At 37.2% G+C, this 16,758-nt stretch overlaps 1 protein-coding gene across 8 annotated transcripts in view; it reads left to right on the forward strand.

Annotated features, from left to right (window-relative positions):
- Positions 1 to 16,758, forward strand: part of Pura (Puratrophin-1-like) — a 326,190-nt gene that overhangs the window by 199,100 nt on the left and 110,332 nt on the right. For all 8 annotated transcript variants that reach the window (XM_073984425.1, XM_073984426.1, XM_073984429.1 and 5 more), the window contains one exon: positions 9,856 to 9,939. In XM_073984425.1, the coding sequence (XP_073840526.1) occupies positions 9,856 to 9,939 (84 nt within the window). The remainder of the gene's footprint in view (positions 1 to 9,855; positions 9,940 to 16,758) is intronic.

Below are 16,758 nucleotides of genomic sequence, written 5' to 3' on the forward strand. Positions count from 1 at the left end.
AAGGTGAAGCGTTGCGTTAAAGTTCCCCTTAAGTTTGTCGTATATATCTTGAATTAAAAGCAGTTCTCTTTTGAGCTCGCTATGTTTTTCTCCATACAACCATTGCAGAGCCAGGGGAAATTCATGCCACGTACTTGTCACACAACCCTGAGATTGTCGTCTCATATCTTGATGCATAAGATAGACATAAAACTGCAAATGGATATAATCACAAACCAAGGAATTGTCATATTCTATGAGCAAAGCAAAAATACCCTTCAAATAATCCACACTTTGAATGTAGAGCTGCATTTGGGGATCAATATCGGTCTGATTCAGTAGGACACATAAATATTTCTCCAGCCATGGCATTTGTAAATTACCCAGTGTCACCAATTCGGAATCATCATCAATATAACTATCCAAATAGGGATCTTGTATGGGAAATAACTCAGAGAAACCATCGTACAGGGCCTGATTTAGTTCGCTGAATTTTTCAAAGATTTGCTTAAATTCGGAAATGTTGTATTGCATCATACTGGACCACAGATTTTGAATGGCACCAAGAGACGGTCGCCTCAATTCGATTATTAAACGTTTAGGGTCATCAAGTCGCGGGGTAGTTTCTTCATAGAAAAATAAGTCATTGAAACCATAGCGTCGCGTCAAGGCCAATAATTCAATCCAATCATAATCCCAATTCCAATTGCTTTCATTATTCCATAGCTCGTCAGTAGGCCACTTGATATCTCCATGGTTATTTAACCAGCGCAAATACTCCACAGTGGTATGATTCTCTGCATGCGAACTTTCCCTACAGGCTGTATAATAGTTGTGGATGTTGTGTAAAAACATTGACGAGTTACTTAAATCGCCCGATTCGAATATCTCTTGCATTTCATTGTTGACCGTTATTTGTAATGTTTCCAAATTGCTGATTTCTGATGTTGTATTTGATCCCATGCCACCGCAGGCATGTTGATAAAAATTCTCACAGGCTGATACATTCACATTAATGCTGTTTTGGATTTTTTGTAATCTTTTTTGACTTGTACTTTCCGTCGTAGTACATTTGAATGAACTCAAAATTATTAGAAAATGGACCGATAATCCTGTTAAATAATTCACTTTCATTTTTACAATTTTCTACTATTTACATATTATTTTAGAAATATGACATCCGAATATGCTCTTTATTTATTCATTTCGCTAATAAGACTAAAAAATCAAACATAAATTTTGGCAAAAATTAGAATTGTCTTATCTCTGATAAGCTAACGTGAAGTATGTGCGTATAAATGGTTGTAGGCGACTTAAGCGGTACACTACTTCGCTATGTTCGGTGCTGATAACATTGTGCAACAAAATTCAATTTTTTTCAAAATGATGGGAAAAGCCGGTTAGGTGATGAAAGTAGAGCTAAAAATATGAGACACACGCATTGGCGTTTTTAAAGTTTACGTCGGAAAGTAACTAAAGTAGGCGGGGCAAGTTCCTTCCATTTCTAGTTTTTTCGAAATATTCGAGTTAAGATATCTTGGAATCCTCGCATTTTTGGTATATAGTGTCTTTGGCAACTTTACTGAGGAGGATATGGGGAATATTTCTGTTAAATATATTAACCCTCATGCGGTTCATCAAAAGGGTATTTTTGGTCCTTTTTTCGAAAATCGTTCAAAAACTCCCCTAAAATGTGATTATATCAAACTCAAATATTCTACAAAATTATTCGTTATAAAATTCTACTATGGGTCCCAGGACACACCAAACCTGTAAATCTTATGTAATCGCCAGGAATCTCAAAAAATGAAAAACACCTTTTAGGGTTAAAGTCGGACTTTATCTGAGTTTATTCAAAATTGTCCTCAAAACATAATTTTAGAGAGATGACATCAAAGACAAAAATATTCTTCGTCACATTTCACTATGGGTTATCAAAGAAATGAAATATCTATTTACATTATATATCATGAAAATATCAGTATCAATTTTGCTGAAAAAAAAACATGCAAATATTTCCTAATTTTTTTGATGAAAAATGTTTCCGTCTTTTTTTCGATTTGATGCATGAAAGTAATGTGAAACTTGGTTCTAGGTGAAAAGTGTAAAAAGAAGAAAAATTCTACACAAAATTCCACTATGAGTTTCGGAATAAACCATACATCTAAGTATACTATTTCCATAAGAAAATTAGATTACAAATTTGTATATTTTAGGATGAAATTATTTGTGTTAATTTTGTACTCTTAATTTTACATAATTCCATGCTGGATCAAAATCTTACAAAATTATTGTTAGAAAAAGAAATGTTCCAAATCAAATCTCACTACGAGTCACTGAATAAAAGAAATCTGTAACCATAACAAAAAACATTCATAACATCAGCCCCTAGTTTTTGACTGTCATCATCATCTACTCACTTTCCCTTGTCAGTGTAATTATTGACCTGAGGGTTATATGTATGACAAGTTCGTGGCCTAAAAAGTGGATTTTAAACGCTTCTACAGCATGCTCAGGCGATTGCTCTTTTCTTTCGGGGTCACAGGCATAAATCCATGATTCGTCACGTCTTTTTAAGCACCGCGCATGTGATATCTTCAAATGGCGCCTGACACCTGCAAAACATAGACCATCTTCGAACTTAATGTACGTTTGGAAGAGAGTTTACAATGTAAAAAGTTTCGGCCAAATCGGACACTCAATTCGTTTGTTATCGTGCTCATCACTCATTTTAGTTGGTGCCGGCAGGGGGTCTTTTTGAGCCTTTGGGCCATTACCCAGCAAAATGTTCGATGCCAAAGATGTCATTCAATCATGGGTGCAAGTGAGCTGGCATGTCATATTTTTAGGATCTTCATCGATGAATTTTATATGAGCGTGGACCCCAAAAAATGCTATTCATTTTTGGATCCAAAGCATGTCATTTACACCAATGCTTTGACATATCATTTTCACCAATGCTTTGGCATGTCATTTTCACCAACCCATTGCAATGACATTATCATTATGACGAGAATTTTAACAACGTTGGTTGTGATTTCTAGTCTCCAACAACATCAAGCCTATTGTAAATAATTAATCTTATATATTTAGAAAAAATTCATCCCTATTGGATCAATGGAATGGGCTCAAATGCAAATGCAATGAAAAGATCGGATCTTTCACGACTTCCTTTGCATGGGTTCAAATGCTAATGAAAAGATCGGATCTTTCACAACTTCGTTTGAACCAATGCAAAAGATGCCATGAAATCACGTCATCGCATTGAACCCCTTCCTTCAAATTTTGTTGGGTATCTACTCACCCAGCAAAAATTCGGATCCCATTACAAAGTCCTTACTCCTTACTAAGTTATGAGTCGACAGCGGAATTTTATGCTACCTTTATTTTTGGGCCGATTTTTGTCAAATTTTTTGGCTTCTGATTACATTACAATCGAAACATATGAAATATGCAAAATTATGCAAAATGCATAAATCTTAGCATATGCAAAATTTGAGCATTTTACATATTTTCTTATGCAACAAATATTTCAATAATAGGTACAAAAATGTTTGTATGTGCAATTTTTCTGTTTAAAATTATTTTCAGAGAAGTTAATAAAATAGAGAAATACATATATAACCACAGCCTCAACCTTCAAAATACCGAAAATCGGGAGCTATCGTTCTATGGGGGCTATATACCTATACCGACAAATTTCAGGTGGAAAGTTTTATACCCACAAGGAAGACTTAATACCAAATTTCAGCCATTTTGGGGGTATATTGAGGCCACAACCTTTAAAATACCAGAAATCCGGAGGTACCGTTCTATGGGGGCTATATGAAGACGTGGACCCATATCCATAAATTTCAGGTGGAATGTTTTACAAGAAGATGAATTGATACCAAATTTCAGCCATTTCGGAAGGATATTGAGGGCACAACCTTCAAAATATAAGAAATCAGGAAGTACCGTTCTATGGTGGCTATATGAAGACGTGAACCTATACCGAGAAAATTTAAGGTGGAAAGTTTTATACCCCCAACGAAGACTAAATACCAGATTTCAGTAATTTCGTTGGGATATTGAGGCTACAACTTTCAAAATACCGAAAATCCGGAGGTTACCGTACTATGGGGTCTATATAAAGACGTGGGACCTATGATGACAAATTTCGGGTGGAAAGTTTTATACTCCCAACGAAGACCTTATACAAAATGTCAGCCATTTAAGTGTGATGTTGAGTCTACAACCTTCAAAATATCGGAAATCGGGAGGTACCGTTCTATGGGGGCTATATGAAGAAACGAACACTTAATACCACATTTCAGCCATTTCGGTGGGATTTTTAGACCACAAATCCTTGTGCCACCGTGGTGCAATGGTATGCACGCCCGCCTTGCACACATAAGGTCGTGGGTTCGATTCCCCGGCCAGGCAACATCAAAACACTTTTCAACGGTGGCAAAATACCCCTCAGTAATGTTGGCGACATTTCCTGAGTATTTCAGCCATGTAAAACTTCTCTACAAAAGTGGTGTCTTAGACACGCCGTTCGGACTCGGCGATAAACTGTAGGTCCCATATCATTGAGCTAATATGAATCGGGGTGCACTCATTGATATGAGAGAAGTCTCCCTTGTCCCTATGGGATGTTGTGGAACAATTATATATATATATATCCTTGTATATATTTTTGCATATGGTTTTGCATATGCTAATTTTATGCAAATATGTCAAAATATGCGCGATATGCAAAAACTTCTGAAATTGAAAACAAATTCCTCAACTGTACTAAAAAAATATTTTTTTGCTTATAAATTTTTTTCAAATTCCAGTGGCCATAAAATAACTACACATTTTTCAGATGTAATTCGAAACATTTTAGTTGTAATTCGTAACATTTCATTTATAATTCGAGAATTCTATTTGTAATTCGTAACATTCCATTTGTAATTCGAATTATTCCATTTGTAATTCGAATTATTATATTTGTAATTCGAATTATTCTATTTGTAATTCGAATTATTCTATTTGAAATTCGAATCATTCCAGTTGTAATTCGAATTATTCCTTTTGTAATTCGAATTATTCCATTTGTATTTCGAAATATTCCATTTGGAATTCGAATTATTACATTTGAAATTTGAATTATTCCGACTGCCAAAAATCCCTTATAAAACCCATTATTTTGGGAGGATTTTTTTTGCTGTGTAACTATGGACCCGAAAAAAATTCTACAGTCGTAAACGATTCGAGAGCTGGTCATAAACAGTATGTTTGCAAAAAATTTTGAAATCTTGGACCGATACAGTACAATTAGAACCTGACCATTGTTGGATGAAATACTACAAAAAAGATTTTGGACCAAATTGGTTGATCATTTCCAGAGTTATAGTGCTAACGATTTTAGCAACAAATTTTTTAACTTTTGTGGGACAGGTACCGAAAGGAGTGGTCCGAACATGTTTGGACAAAGTATCACAATTACTAAAGAGTAATTGTTCGAAAGTTATTGCGGGTTTCAGATAACAAGACACTAGGACGGACATGGCTAAATAGACTCCAAATTGTCTGAAACGGATTTCGCCCAAACATATTTCAGGTCTAAAAACATTATTTCAGTGAGGCAAATTTTAAAAATTAAAAATTAAAATAAATAATTTCGAAATAAATCATGGAAATAATGGTTTTAGACCCCAAGTAAGTCTTGGACGAAATATGTTTCAGACAATTTGGAGTTTATTTAGCCATGTCCGTCTGTCTGGCTGGCTGGCTGGAGCGCACGATAACTCTCGAACGGATCAACCGATTCGGTGCAAAATTTGGCTTTCGCAATATTTTGTCCAACTCAGATTAAGTTCGAAGATGGGTTAAATCGGTCCACTCCTTCCGGTACCTCCCCCACAAAAGTTCGAAAATGTTCGGAAGGACGATAACTCTTGAAGGAAATACCCGATTTGGTCCATACTTTGCACATCGTAACAATTCTCCCAGACTTAGATGACGCTCCAATATGGACTCAATCGGTCCACTCCTTCGGGTTCCTCCCACACAAAATTTCGGAAAAGTTCAGCTGTTCACGAATCGCTTTGATTTTTGTTGTAACAACTTGTATTCACTGCTCCCCATACAACGGTAAAATCCGAGAAAAAAATATATGGGAAATTTTACCTTGACGATTTTGACCTTGAAGATGAGGTTGAATGGATTTTATGGGTTCACAATTATTATTCTTTAAGTCGAGAGCTACGACTTTGCTTCAACGAGTAAATTCAAATTCTCAGCGATTTAGAAGATATGAGCCCCACAAAATGATCCCGTTTGACATCAGGCCTTTGTGGACCCACAACCGCGAAAGTTGAAGTGATAGGAAAAATCGGAGGGACAAGTGTTTTCTAATTTTTGGTCTTCTATCACGCTGCGGTGTCAGAATATGGTTAATAATTTTCGTGTTGCATAGTGTTATCAACATATTATAACATAAATACAACTTAATATAGAATTTTCAAAAATGTTCACAAATTTCATGATCTTCTTATTCTTTTAATCGCTTTCATGGACATTAAGGTCTATTCATGGTGTTGGGAGCCATTACTTTTTATGTAGCACAGGGTGTAGTGTGTTTAACTACAAACCAGAAGTTCGGATTCAATTCTAACTTTTAGCTATAGGGTATACTATAGTTCGATACATAAAACATTTAACAAAAATAAACAACAACTAAAAATAAAACTATGTCTAAAACACAAAATTTTTTGGATAACCCTTTGAACTGATATTCATTGTCAAGTTCTCATGTATTTTCATTATCACGACAGAACACGTTCACATAGTTGAAAGTCAGAGCAGACTAAGTCAACTCATGATGTTTGTTAAACTTAAAAAGAGTGCCAATAATCTGTCAGCAGTGCTGACGGAAATATACCCTCAGCCTCTGAGCAAAAAAGAAGCAAACATACTAATTATGACGTACGGTTTGTCAACTAAATTATTGCAAACGACGAGTTTTTAAAAAATTAGATTTTTAATTAGGAATTAGTACAAGAAATTCTTTCAATAATGTTGGGTTTTTTGTACATGTCTGTTGAATTACCTGTTAATGATTTCCCCGCGATTTTTTGCAATTAAGGATTTGTATGACTTTTATGGTATGTGGACATGTAGAATCTACATTGTAGATCCATAATTTTTGATCATAAATTAATGGTTGTGTGTGCAAGATACGATACATATTCACAAAAAGAAAGTCTGGAAAACGGATTTCGGAAAATAAGCTACATTTGGTCTATTCCAATTATAATACTCGTAATGGTAAATCCGTCATAGAAATTGCTAAAATCACCTCTCAAAAGCTGGGAACTGCATACAACATCATACACTGCACCGCAAGAGAAGGCAGGCTCAATCTAAAGACGTTACATGACCGGCCAAAAATGGTAATCCCACGAATTGGCACTAGAATGATTAAAAAATTGAAGAAATATCCCAAATCAACACCAGAAAATTACTTTTTCCTAATTATAAAAGATTTTCAAGTAAGTGTGTCACATGGAAAAGTCAGAAAAGCGCTACATAATAACAAGCGTTCATCACGAGTGACTTAGTAAAAACCATTGCCTTCCCAGCACAATATATAGAAACTATTCAGACTTGTTACACACAAATTTAATTTGGTTTACATATGCGGCTACGAGAATTTTTAGGTGTTTCTTATTCTTGAGCTCGAGTCGTCATAAAATTGGGGAAGGGTTCTTTGCTTCAATACAAAGAACTAAAAGAACTGATGAGTCCAAGTGGCGTTGGACGAAACTAGTCTTCTCTGCCATCCCCTAAAGTAATCAATTTTAACGACATCCCACTTTAAACTTGTTGTTTTTAAATTTGAAAACAACAAATATGAGATTAAGCTTGACTTACATACAAATAGTAAAGAAAATTTTTAGTGAAATTTAGCTACTTTTTTATTTTATTTAATTAATAAACATACAGTATCGGCCAAAACTAAAGCACACCTCAGTAAATTTTTTTGAAATGATAATTTTTTATGAAAACTAAATTATACATTTATTTTTTATTTTTCTTTTTATTTATTTATATCTTTATAATTGGAAAATACAAAAATATGGAATTCAGAATTTAATAAACAAAAGTTAAAATTCAAAAAACATTTTAGGTCGCAAATATAAGCGGACAAAACTAAAGCACCCCCCAATTTGAGGTACAACAAAAACTATTGAAATCAATAATTCGTTGCGTATCCTCTATTCTGAATGACACAATCACATCTTTTTGGTATAGAAGATACTAAATTATTAATTACTGCAGGCGAAATAATAGATTTTCGGAAAATTTAGCTTAAATCCTCAAAATACTGAAAATCGGAAGGTACCGTTATATGGAGGCTATACCCAAACGTGGACCCAGGTCCACGATTTTTGGTGGATATGTTTTGTGACCACTAAGTCCCAAATTACAGCTAATTTAGAAGAAAAATGTGGCTTAAATATCCGAAATACCGAAGATCGGAAGGTACCGCTATAAGGGGGCTATACCAAAACATTAGCCGATATTGTTCATATTCATCCAAAAATGATGCTACAGCATTCTCTGGTCAAATACCAAATCCCTTATTTAGGGAGTCATACACGCAGAAAAATATATATAAGAAATATGTTTGGATTCAAACATATATTTGTTTGCAATAAGTCCCAAACAAATATTTGTTTGGATCCAATAATATATATTTTTCTGCGTGTATGACTCCCAAAATAAGACACACTTTCAAAATGGACAATGTCGGTCCATTTCTGTGGTTATCTCCCCCGCAAAACTTTCGAGATTTTATCCTAATCCATATCTTTGTCGGCAAGATCATATACCCCGAATTCTAAATATCCCCTCAGAAGAGATATAGCGAAATCAAAAAGTCATTTAAAGCAAGTTTATAAAACGTTTTTGTTTGAATATTTCTTGATTTTATCTGAAAGTTCTTGGTAACTTTTCCATGTTGAGAATTGAACCCACGTTCTAAATAAAGCGGGTGAAATTTGTTGTAGGATTTATCAGAATGTTCCATTTTACTAAACTAAACCAAAAAACTGCGCAATATTTGCATGGGTAGTACGATTTTTCAATTTTAGTTGATTCAAACCTATTCTGATGATCGGAAAAATTGGACACTTTTTTGTAAATTTGTTATTATAATTGGGATATTTTCCGAAAATATGGCAACATCGTCAAGTTTTTTCTTGGGAATGTTGGCATAGTATAGGACTCTCAAAAAGTAAATAGTATGGATGTGCTATACGAACACATCAGAAGATACCTTAACATGTAAAAAGAAAAAAATTCAAACCTATTCAGATGATCGCTAGTGTATATACTTTATAGGGTCTCCGATGAATATTTCGATGTGTTACAAAGGGAGTGGCAAATTTATGGTGGAGGGTATAAAAATCGGTGTACTGAGGGTGTATTAAGACACTCCGCGAGGACTCGGCGATAAAAATTAGGTTCCAAATCATTGAGGAAATATGAATCGGTTTGGACTCATTGATATCATAGAAGTGTCCTTTGTCCTTTCGGGGATGCTTGTAGAAACATACTCGTATATGCTATAAGTTAAATTTTGTTTAAAAATAGTTTTCAACATATATCATATAATTTAGTACAACACGTGAATAATTATCTCAATAAAATCTGAAATAAAAATTTCTCAAATCACTTCTCAATCATTGATATTCATTCAATCGACCCCCTTTAAGGCATAGCAATTAGCAATCATCGTGTGTTTTCTTATCTTTGAATTTAAAAAAAAAAAAAAAAAAACATTTAAAAAATCATTACTAATTCCCATCTTCCCACCTTTTTGTGCACATTTCGTTACAGATCATTTGGAAAGTGAAATTATAGCGCCAAATTTAATTACCGATCTGCCTGAAAAGCTGCTCTTATCTGGCATCTATTTACCCGGTAAGTTGAAATTCTTCTTGTCATCTTTGCGTTTGCTGATATAGGAAGATAGTAGAGTAGTGTAACAAACAAACCAAAACCAAAAAATCTATGGCAATAAAACATTTGAAACCAAGCATTTATGTTTCTTCCTTCTTGCTTCATTTTGACTTAATATTGCCCCCCACAAAAGAAAACAAATGAAAAAATCATGTGCTACTCCATAGTAGCAGACAGCAAATAGTAATTAAAAGAAAAAAGAGGAAGATAAAAACTACGACAACACACTTTCTTTTAATTCTTAGACGACCAGCCAGCCACACCTTTCTGAATGAATGTGGTTGCAAATTTTTACGACCACCAACCATCACCTTTCAATCTTTAATGGTCGTCGTCGCCTGGCATAGTTCTAGTTACTTTCACTGCTAACAAATTGCTACAAATCTTTTGAGTTACGGATGGAGTAACCCTGATATTGCGGCTTCGGCTGGGTTGGGAAGTAACAAAAAATTGTTGTAGCGTTAAATATCTTCGGTATTTAAGAGATTTTCGTAAATTGATTTGCAATTCCACACTCTAACCAGACTCAATTTACACACACGCAGTATAGCATCCATCAATGGTGGTTAATGGTTCTTTTTTTTAATAGCTGGTCATTTGCATTCTTATGACTAGCTAATGAAGAACATTGATTCCCAAAGGAAAAAATTATATTCAATTGTATTACTTCTCAATATTTTTATACAAAGATCTCTCAAAGATATGATTTCAATACTTTATTCCGAATATCTTGTAAACGCCAGATTCAGGTCAAATCAGATGTCAACCGGTTGCAGAATAATTAGTAGCCGCACAGGCGACTCGCTGATAAAGTGTAGCGTCCGTTCGTTAATACCATCTGGCAACATGTGTATCGTTTTTCTGTGTTGTGAGCAGCATATCCCAAAATGCTTGTTCAGGATTCTTATGGTCCATGCCTGGTCGATGGACAATCCAAGACCAATATGTACATATGTGCTCAGTTTGTCACATCCGAATCCACCACACTCAAACGTCGGTTAGATGCAATACATGCCGGGAGGTGATGCATCTCAGAGGTTGTTCTGGACTCGTCCATGCGAGGGACTACGACATCAGAATACGCGGCATGCAGCACTTAACACCAGCCGTTACCGTTCCAATATCTGAACATCAGAGCTCCGAATACAAGCTCGCTACTTGCGATTGAAACTCTTCTCGAATTCGAGCAAGTTAAGGGGGGAGGCAACTTGCCCCCTCTCCCCCAAACAAAAATTTACCCCACCAGAAAATTGCACCCAAAACCAACTTACTCCCCCCCCCCCTTTCAATTTAATTGCAATGGATTCCGAGGTAGGATCGAGGAAATTTTGATATTCTAGTCAAGGATTGAACCGCAGACATTCTGAATGCAAGGCGGACGTGCTTACAACTGCACCACGGTGGCTCCAGATTGATAGCTCTACGTGTTGCACGGTCAATGGGCAATTGAAATAATCGCCCGACCGAAAAATCGCATTTTTAATTTGAGACCAAAATTGAAGAGTCGAAAAATCGATTATTGTTTTTCATTACTTATCCCTAAGTCGAACGAATATTACGGTAGCGGTGGTTCTGGAAACCAAGCTCAACAGCAACTGCAGCTTACAGCTTTATGACGGTTACAATGTACTGAGAAAGGATCGCACCAGAAGTGGAAGTGGGGGATTAACTTTCCTATTGCACCAATCTCTTCAATACAGATCTATCTCGCTTGATCCTGACTCCGTAATGATCCATACATGAAATGTATGGGGGAAGCAGTCAAATGGGGACCTGCAGAGGTAGAGTTGCTTAACGTATACATCCCGCCGATAAATAACTGTATTCCAGGTTATAGGCCCAACATTAGCCGCATTTGGAAATTCATAACCGGTCTTTGTGGACTTTAATGCTGATCATTAGTTGTGGCATTTGGACCTTGCAGGCAAAGCAGATTGAAACCCACATACATATGTTCTCACAACATTCCAAAAAGGACAAAGGAGACTTCCCTGATATCCATGAGTGCACGCCGATTCATATTGGCTCAATGATAGGGTACCTACTTTTTATCGCCGAGTCAGAACGGAGTGTTTTACGACAACTCTTGTACAGAAGTTTTTCATGGCTGAAAGACTCAGCAAATGTCTTAATACACTGCCGAAAATGTTGATGTTCTAGTCAAGGATTGAACCGCAGACATTCTGTGTGGAAGGCGGACGTGCTTACCACTGCAGTGCAGTGGCGGTGGCTGCAGATTGATAACTCTAGTATCAATCATGAGGAAGCTACTTGGTCTAGTTTCAGAGAGTACACTGATCACCGCTTCAGGAATCTGTCTAACCCTTATATGATATACCTGCAGGTCGAATACCCGAAGTGAGACCAAACTTCTCAGCAGAGACGACGGGATTAGCAAATGTGCGTGATGAGGTTCGTCATGCCGACCCCAGTAAGCCTAGAGTCGGGGAGCTGATACTGGAAGATAACAGGTTGGACGGTGAGCATAAGCGGAACAAGTGGTATAAACATCTGAAAAGTTACAACGTTGGACCCTGAATATGTAAATTTTAGGCAACGGAAAGAAGTAAGATAAGTACTCCTTTACGTTTGGCGACTTTACGCTGACTGATCCGAAGAAGTGCGCAAGTTCTTTTAATTGAAAGTTTGTCGAGTCCTCCGGAAGTGATAGGGCGATGAGAAGAATACTACGTCGCATTAGATATCTACCTGCCGAGTATTAACCACCACAATTTACAATGGCGAATGTCATCTGGCCTGATCGAGTCTCCATGGTAATCCTGAAACTGCCAGATGAGCCGGGAGTTGTCACTAAAATTCTTAACCTGTTCGATCCCGAAGTCTGGAAAATGGGTACTGTGGCCCCAGCAAAGGTGAATTGTACAGACCGATTTCGCTTGTGCCGCCTGCAGGAAAACCCCTATCCTGGGGATAAATAGTTATCCACTTACCGGCCGTCAGCATGGGTTCAGTATGCGGCACATCACGAAAACATAGCTGAAAGCCATAGCCGCCATCCACGTCATTAGTGGAGTACTAGACCAGAGCACGCCATGTAATAGAACTGCAAGGACATCGAGCAGACAACCCTCCAGCCACCATTGAAACGTTGTATAATCAATTATATGTGTAGACGCAAATCGTACGTGGAATTCAGTAACAAGAATTCCAAGCCCATAGAATGAAACAGTGAGTTCCTCAAGGTGGGATGATATCTTCGGAACTGTTTTACCTTTCCTGTGTTCCACCTACCTCCAGACGGCATGGAGATCGTAACGTATGTGGATGATTGTGAAAAACAAAACTCCTCTTTGCTCGATCTTTACACCCTTTTCCAGGTGAGGAATATGAAAATCTACGGCCATTCTGTTCACCGCACGGACTTCGAAAGTGAGCAATGAGCTATATGTCATGGTCGATGGTAGAAGAATTCCGACCATCAACTACCACAAGATTCTAGGGGTCAAATATGATAGCATGTTCAAGTCGCCCGCGCATGCTAAAGCTATCTGCGACAAGCTGAGGTGTAGACACAAGGTCCGCTCAAGTCCGACATCACTTGGGATGCAGATAGAGGAACCATGTTCACCACATATAACATGATAGGTCGGTCTGTAATAAGCAATGCGGCGCCAGTGCGCTCCGCGATTTTAAGTGCAACGCAGTGAGAAAATATACAAACCTCTCAAAATGCCACACTGAGAACTTGTGCAGGTTGTCTCCTCGTATCTTCAGTGGACCATCTGCATGAGGAGACAAGGATTCTTCCAGTATAGCCACACAATGGCATGTCTTCGTTGCCGTACTTGCTTGGGTATAACTGTGAGAGCCATCCTAACTACCATATGGGGTGGGTCCTAACCCAGGCATGTCAGCAGCAATCTTCATGATCTATAGACAGCAGAATCCTATGCAAATGCATATATGGTTAGGATGGTTGTAGAGAAAATCGGATTAATCAGAAACTCGTTTTATAACAAAATAAAACGAATTAGGCCCAGAAATTTTTGCATATTTTGCATATCGTGCATAATTTTACATATTTGCATGAAATGAGCATATGCAAAACCATATGCAAAAATATATACAAGAATTTGTGGTCTAAAAATCCCACCGAAATGGCTGAAATGTGTTATTAAGTCTTCGTTAGTGGTATGAAACTTTTCACCTGAAATTTGTCCGCATGGGTCCACGTCTTCATATAGCCCCCATAGAACGGTACCTTCCGATTTTCGGTATTTTGAAACTTGTACCTCCGGATTTCTGGTGTTTTGAAGGTTGTGGCCTCAATATCCCTCCGAAATGTTTGAAATTTGGTATTAAGTCTTCCTTGGGGGTACAAAACATTCCACCTGAAATTTCTCGATATGGGTCCACGTCTTCATATAGCCCCCATAGAACGGTAACTCCCGATTTCCCGTATTTTGAAGTTTGTGGCCTCAATATCCCGAAAAATGGGTAAAATTTGGTATTAAGTCTTCCTTGGGGGTAAACAACTTTCCACCTAAAATTTGTCGGTTTAGATTCAGACCAAATATGAATGAGAGAGAATAGTAAATGCAAAACAACTCAGTGGGCGCCCTCAGTATAGAGATGGGCAGGGTCTAGAGGGGGAGGTTCAACGATACAGGCATATCAAGCAGGTTTAAATAGCATTCACACGGACGCAGTTGCTAAGGCCATAAGCAAATGTAGTGTGAATAAAGTCCTCCCCTCGCACTTGAGGAGCGTCAGCTGCCACGACAAACCAGCGTAGTTTTGACTCAACTACGCTCGGGATATTGCAATCGCCTAAATTTTTATAAGGCGGATATTGATCACCGTGCAAGACATACAGAGTTACAAGAGAGAACCCCTATCAAGCTGTTTTAATAGCATTAAAGCTGGGTTAAATAGCATTCACACCGATGCAATGACAGATGCCATAAACAACTGTCGTGTGAATGCGGTAATCCGAGAACTTCCCCCATTATTGGTTCAATTACATCCGGGTGCAGCCTTTTAAATACGTATAGGGCAGGGATCGATGATACCGTGCAAAAAATGTACCCAACACATAGCACATTTTCACCTGTCCTGCCAAACCTACTCAACTAACCTGCCAGTACCTTTATGTCTACAACCCATCGAAGCATCCACATTCCTAGGACTGCAGATAGACCCAGAGCTGGAACGAACTATAATAATATTGAGCGAACTGCGTGAATGATGGCTTTAGACCTAACAAATCCACCATCGATTAGAACTTCACATTCTACAGAAGAAGACTGAAGTTGTTCAGATGGAGTCAGAATGCAGACTGAAAATTGTACCAAAGAGTGCAATATTAAACTGATGAAGAAGGAAATCCGGTAGCAGATACGTATAGCTTACTAAGGTTACGGAAAGTGCGCTTTTCAAAAGTTTTGGTATCCAGTAGTATAGGCCTTCAATGTCAATGCTCATAAAAGTATATTTAATAAATATCCCCTAACGAAATTAGGTTAAGACCAAAGAGAAGCTCCTTCATGTTAGCGATGGTTAAATACCCCAATGGCTAACCTTGTCCCAGCGAAAATGTTCATGAGACTAGTTTTTATACCCTCCACCATAGTATACCCTCCATACTATGGTGGAGGGTATAAAATTAGGGCTGTTTTTCCGTTACAACTCATTGAAATAATCATTTGCGACCCTATAAAGTATATATATTCTTGATCAGGGTAAAATTCTGAGTCGATCTATGAACATCAGTCCGTCCGTCTGTTATAAACACTCTAGCATTTACAAATTTGAAATTTTGGCAAGATGCGTCTTTTGTTTGCAGACATGTCAAGTTCGATGATGTGCTATATCTGTCCACGTCTTGGTATACCCCCCATAAAACGCCACATTCCAGCACGCATTGTCAACATAGGTCCATGTTTTGTTATAGCCCCCATAAAACGGCACCTTCCGATATTTTGGGAATTTTAGCTACAATTTTTTACCGAACTAGATGTAATGTGACATTCGCGGTTCTCAGTGCTCACGTAAGTTCTCAACCAAAAATTAGTCCATGTTTTGGTATAACCCATATATAACCGTACCCTCCAATTTTCGGCATTTTGAGGATTTTAGCTACAATTTTTTTATCATAAATAGCTGTAATTTGACATTTGAGGTTTTCAGTGGTCACGAAACGTCTTCACTGAAAATCGTCAACATAGCTCCATGTTTTAGTATAGCCCCATAACTGCTCAAACAATTCGCACTTCCAACAATAATTGTTCATTTCAATTTTGTGGCAACCACTGTTCTCCTTTAAAGGCCCATTAAGCAGCTAGCCAAAACATCTTTTTTTTCCTTTATTCTTTTTTCCATCACTTTTTTCATACATCTCACACAAAATACACACATTTATATTCTTACAATTTGTCAATAAAAACCAACAACAATACTTGATCCATTCTCGTCAAATGATGGCTAGTTGATTGGCAGACAGGCTGGATGGCCAGTCACTTCAGCATGGACAAGTGATGATTGCATTATATTGACATTTGATCGTCTCGAAACACACCCCATCAAATTTTGTTGCATTTTCTGCACGTTTCAAATTTTCTATACTCCTCAGTGTGTGTGGAATATGCAAATAAAATTTTAATTGGAAAATCTTGTTCACCCATATTTTTCATTGCAGCATAAATTTCTCTTTGGGGGGTAATTTGAGGAAACAGTATTTTATAGTTTCTTCTAATTGAAGAATAACCGTCACCGGTAAAATTTGTTAAATATTTTAACAAATTATCATGTCTTGTCGTA

Source organism: Musca autumnalis, unplaced genomic scaffold (assembly GCF_047663935.1).
Source record: "Musca autumnalis isolate F117 unplaced genomic scaffold, ASM4766393v1 scaffold_4, whole genome shotgun sequence".
NCBI lineage: Eukaryota > Metazoa > Arthropoda > Insecta > Diptera > Muscidae > Musca > Musca autumnalis.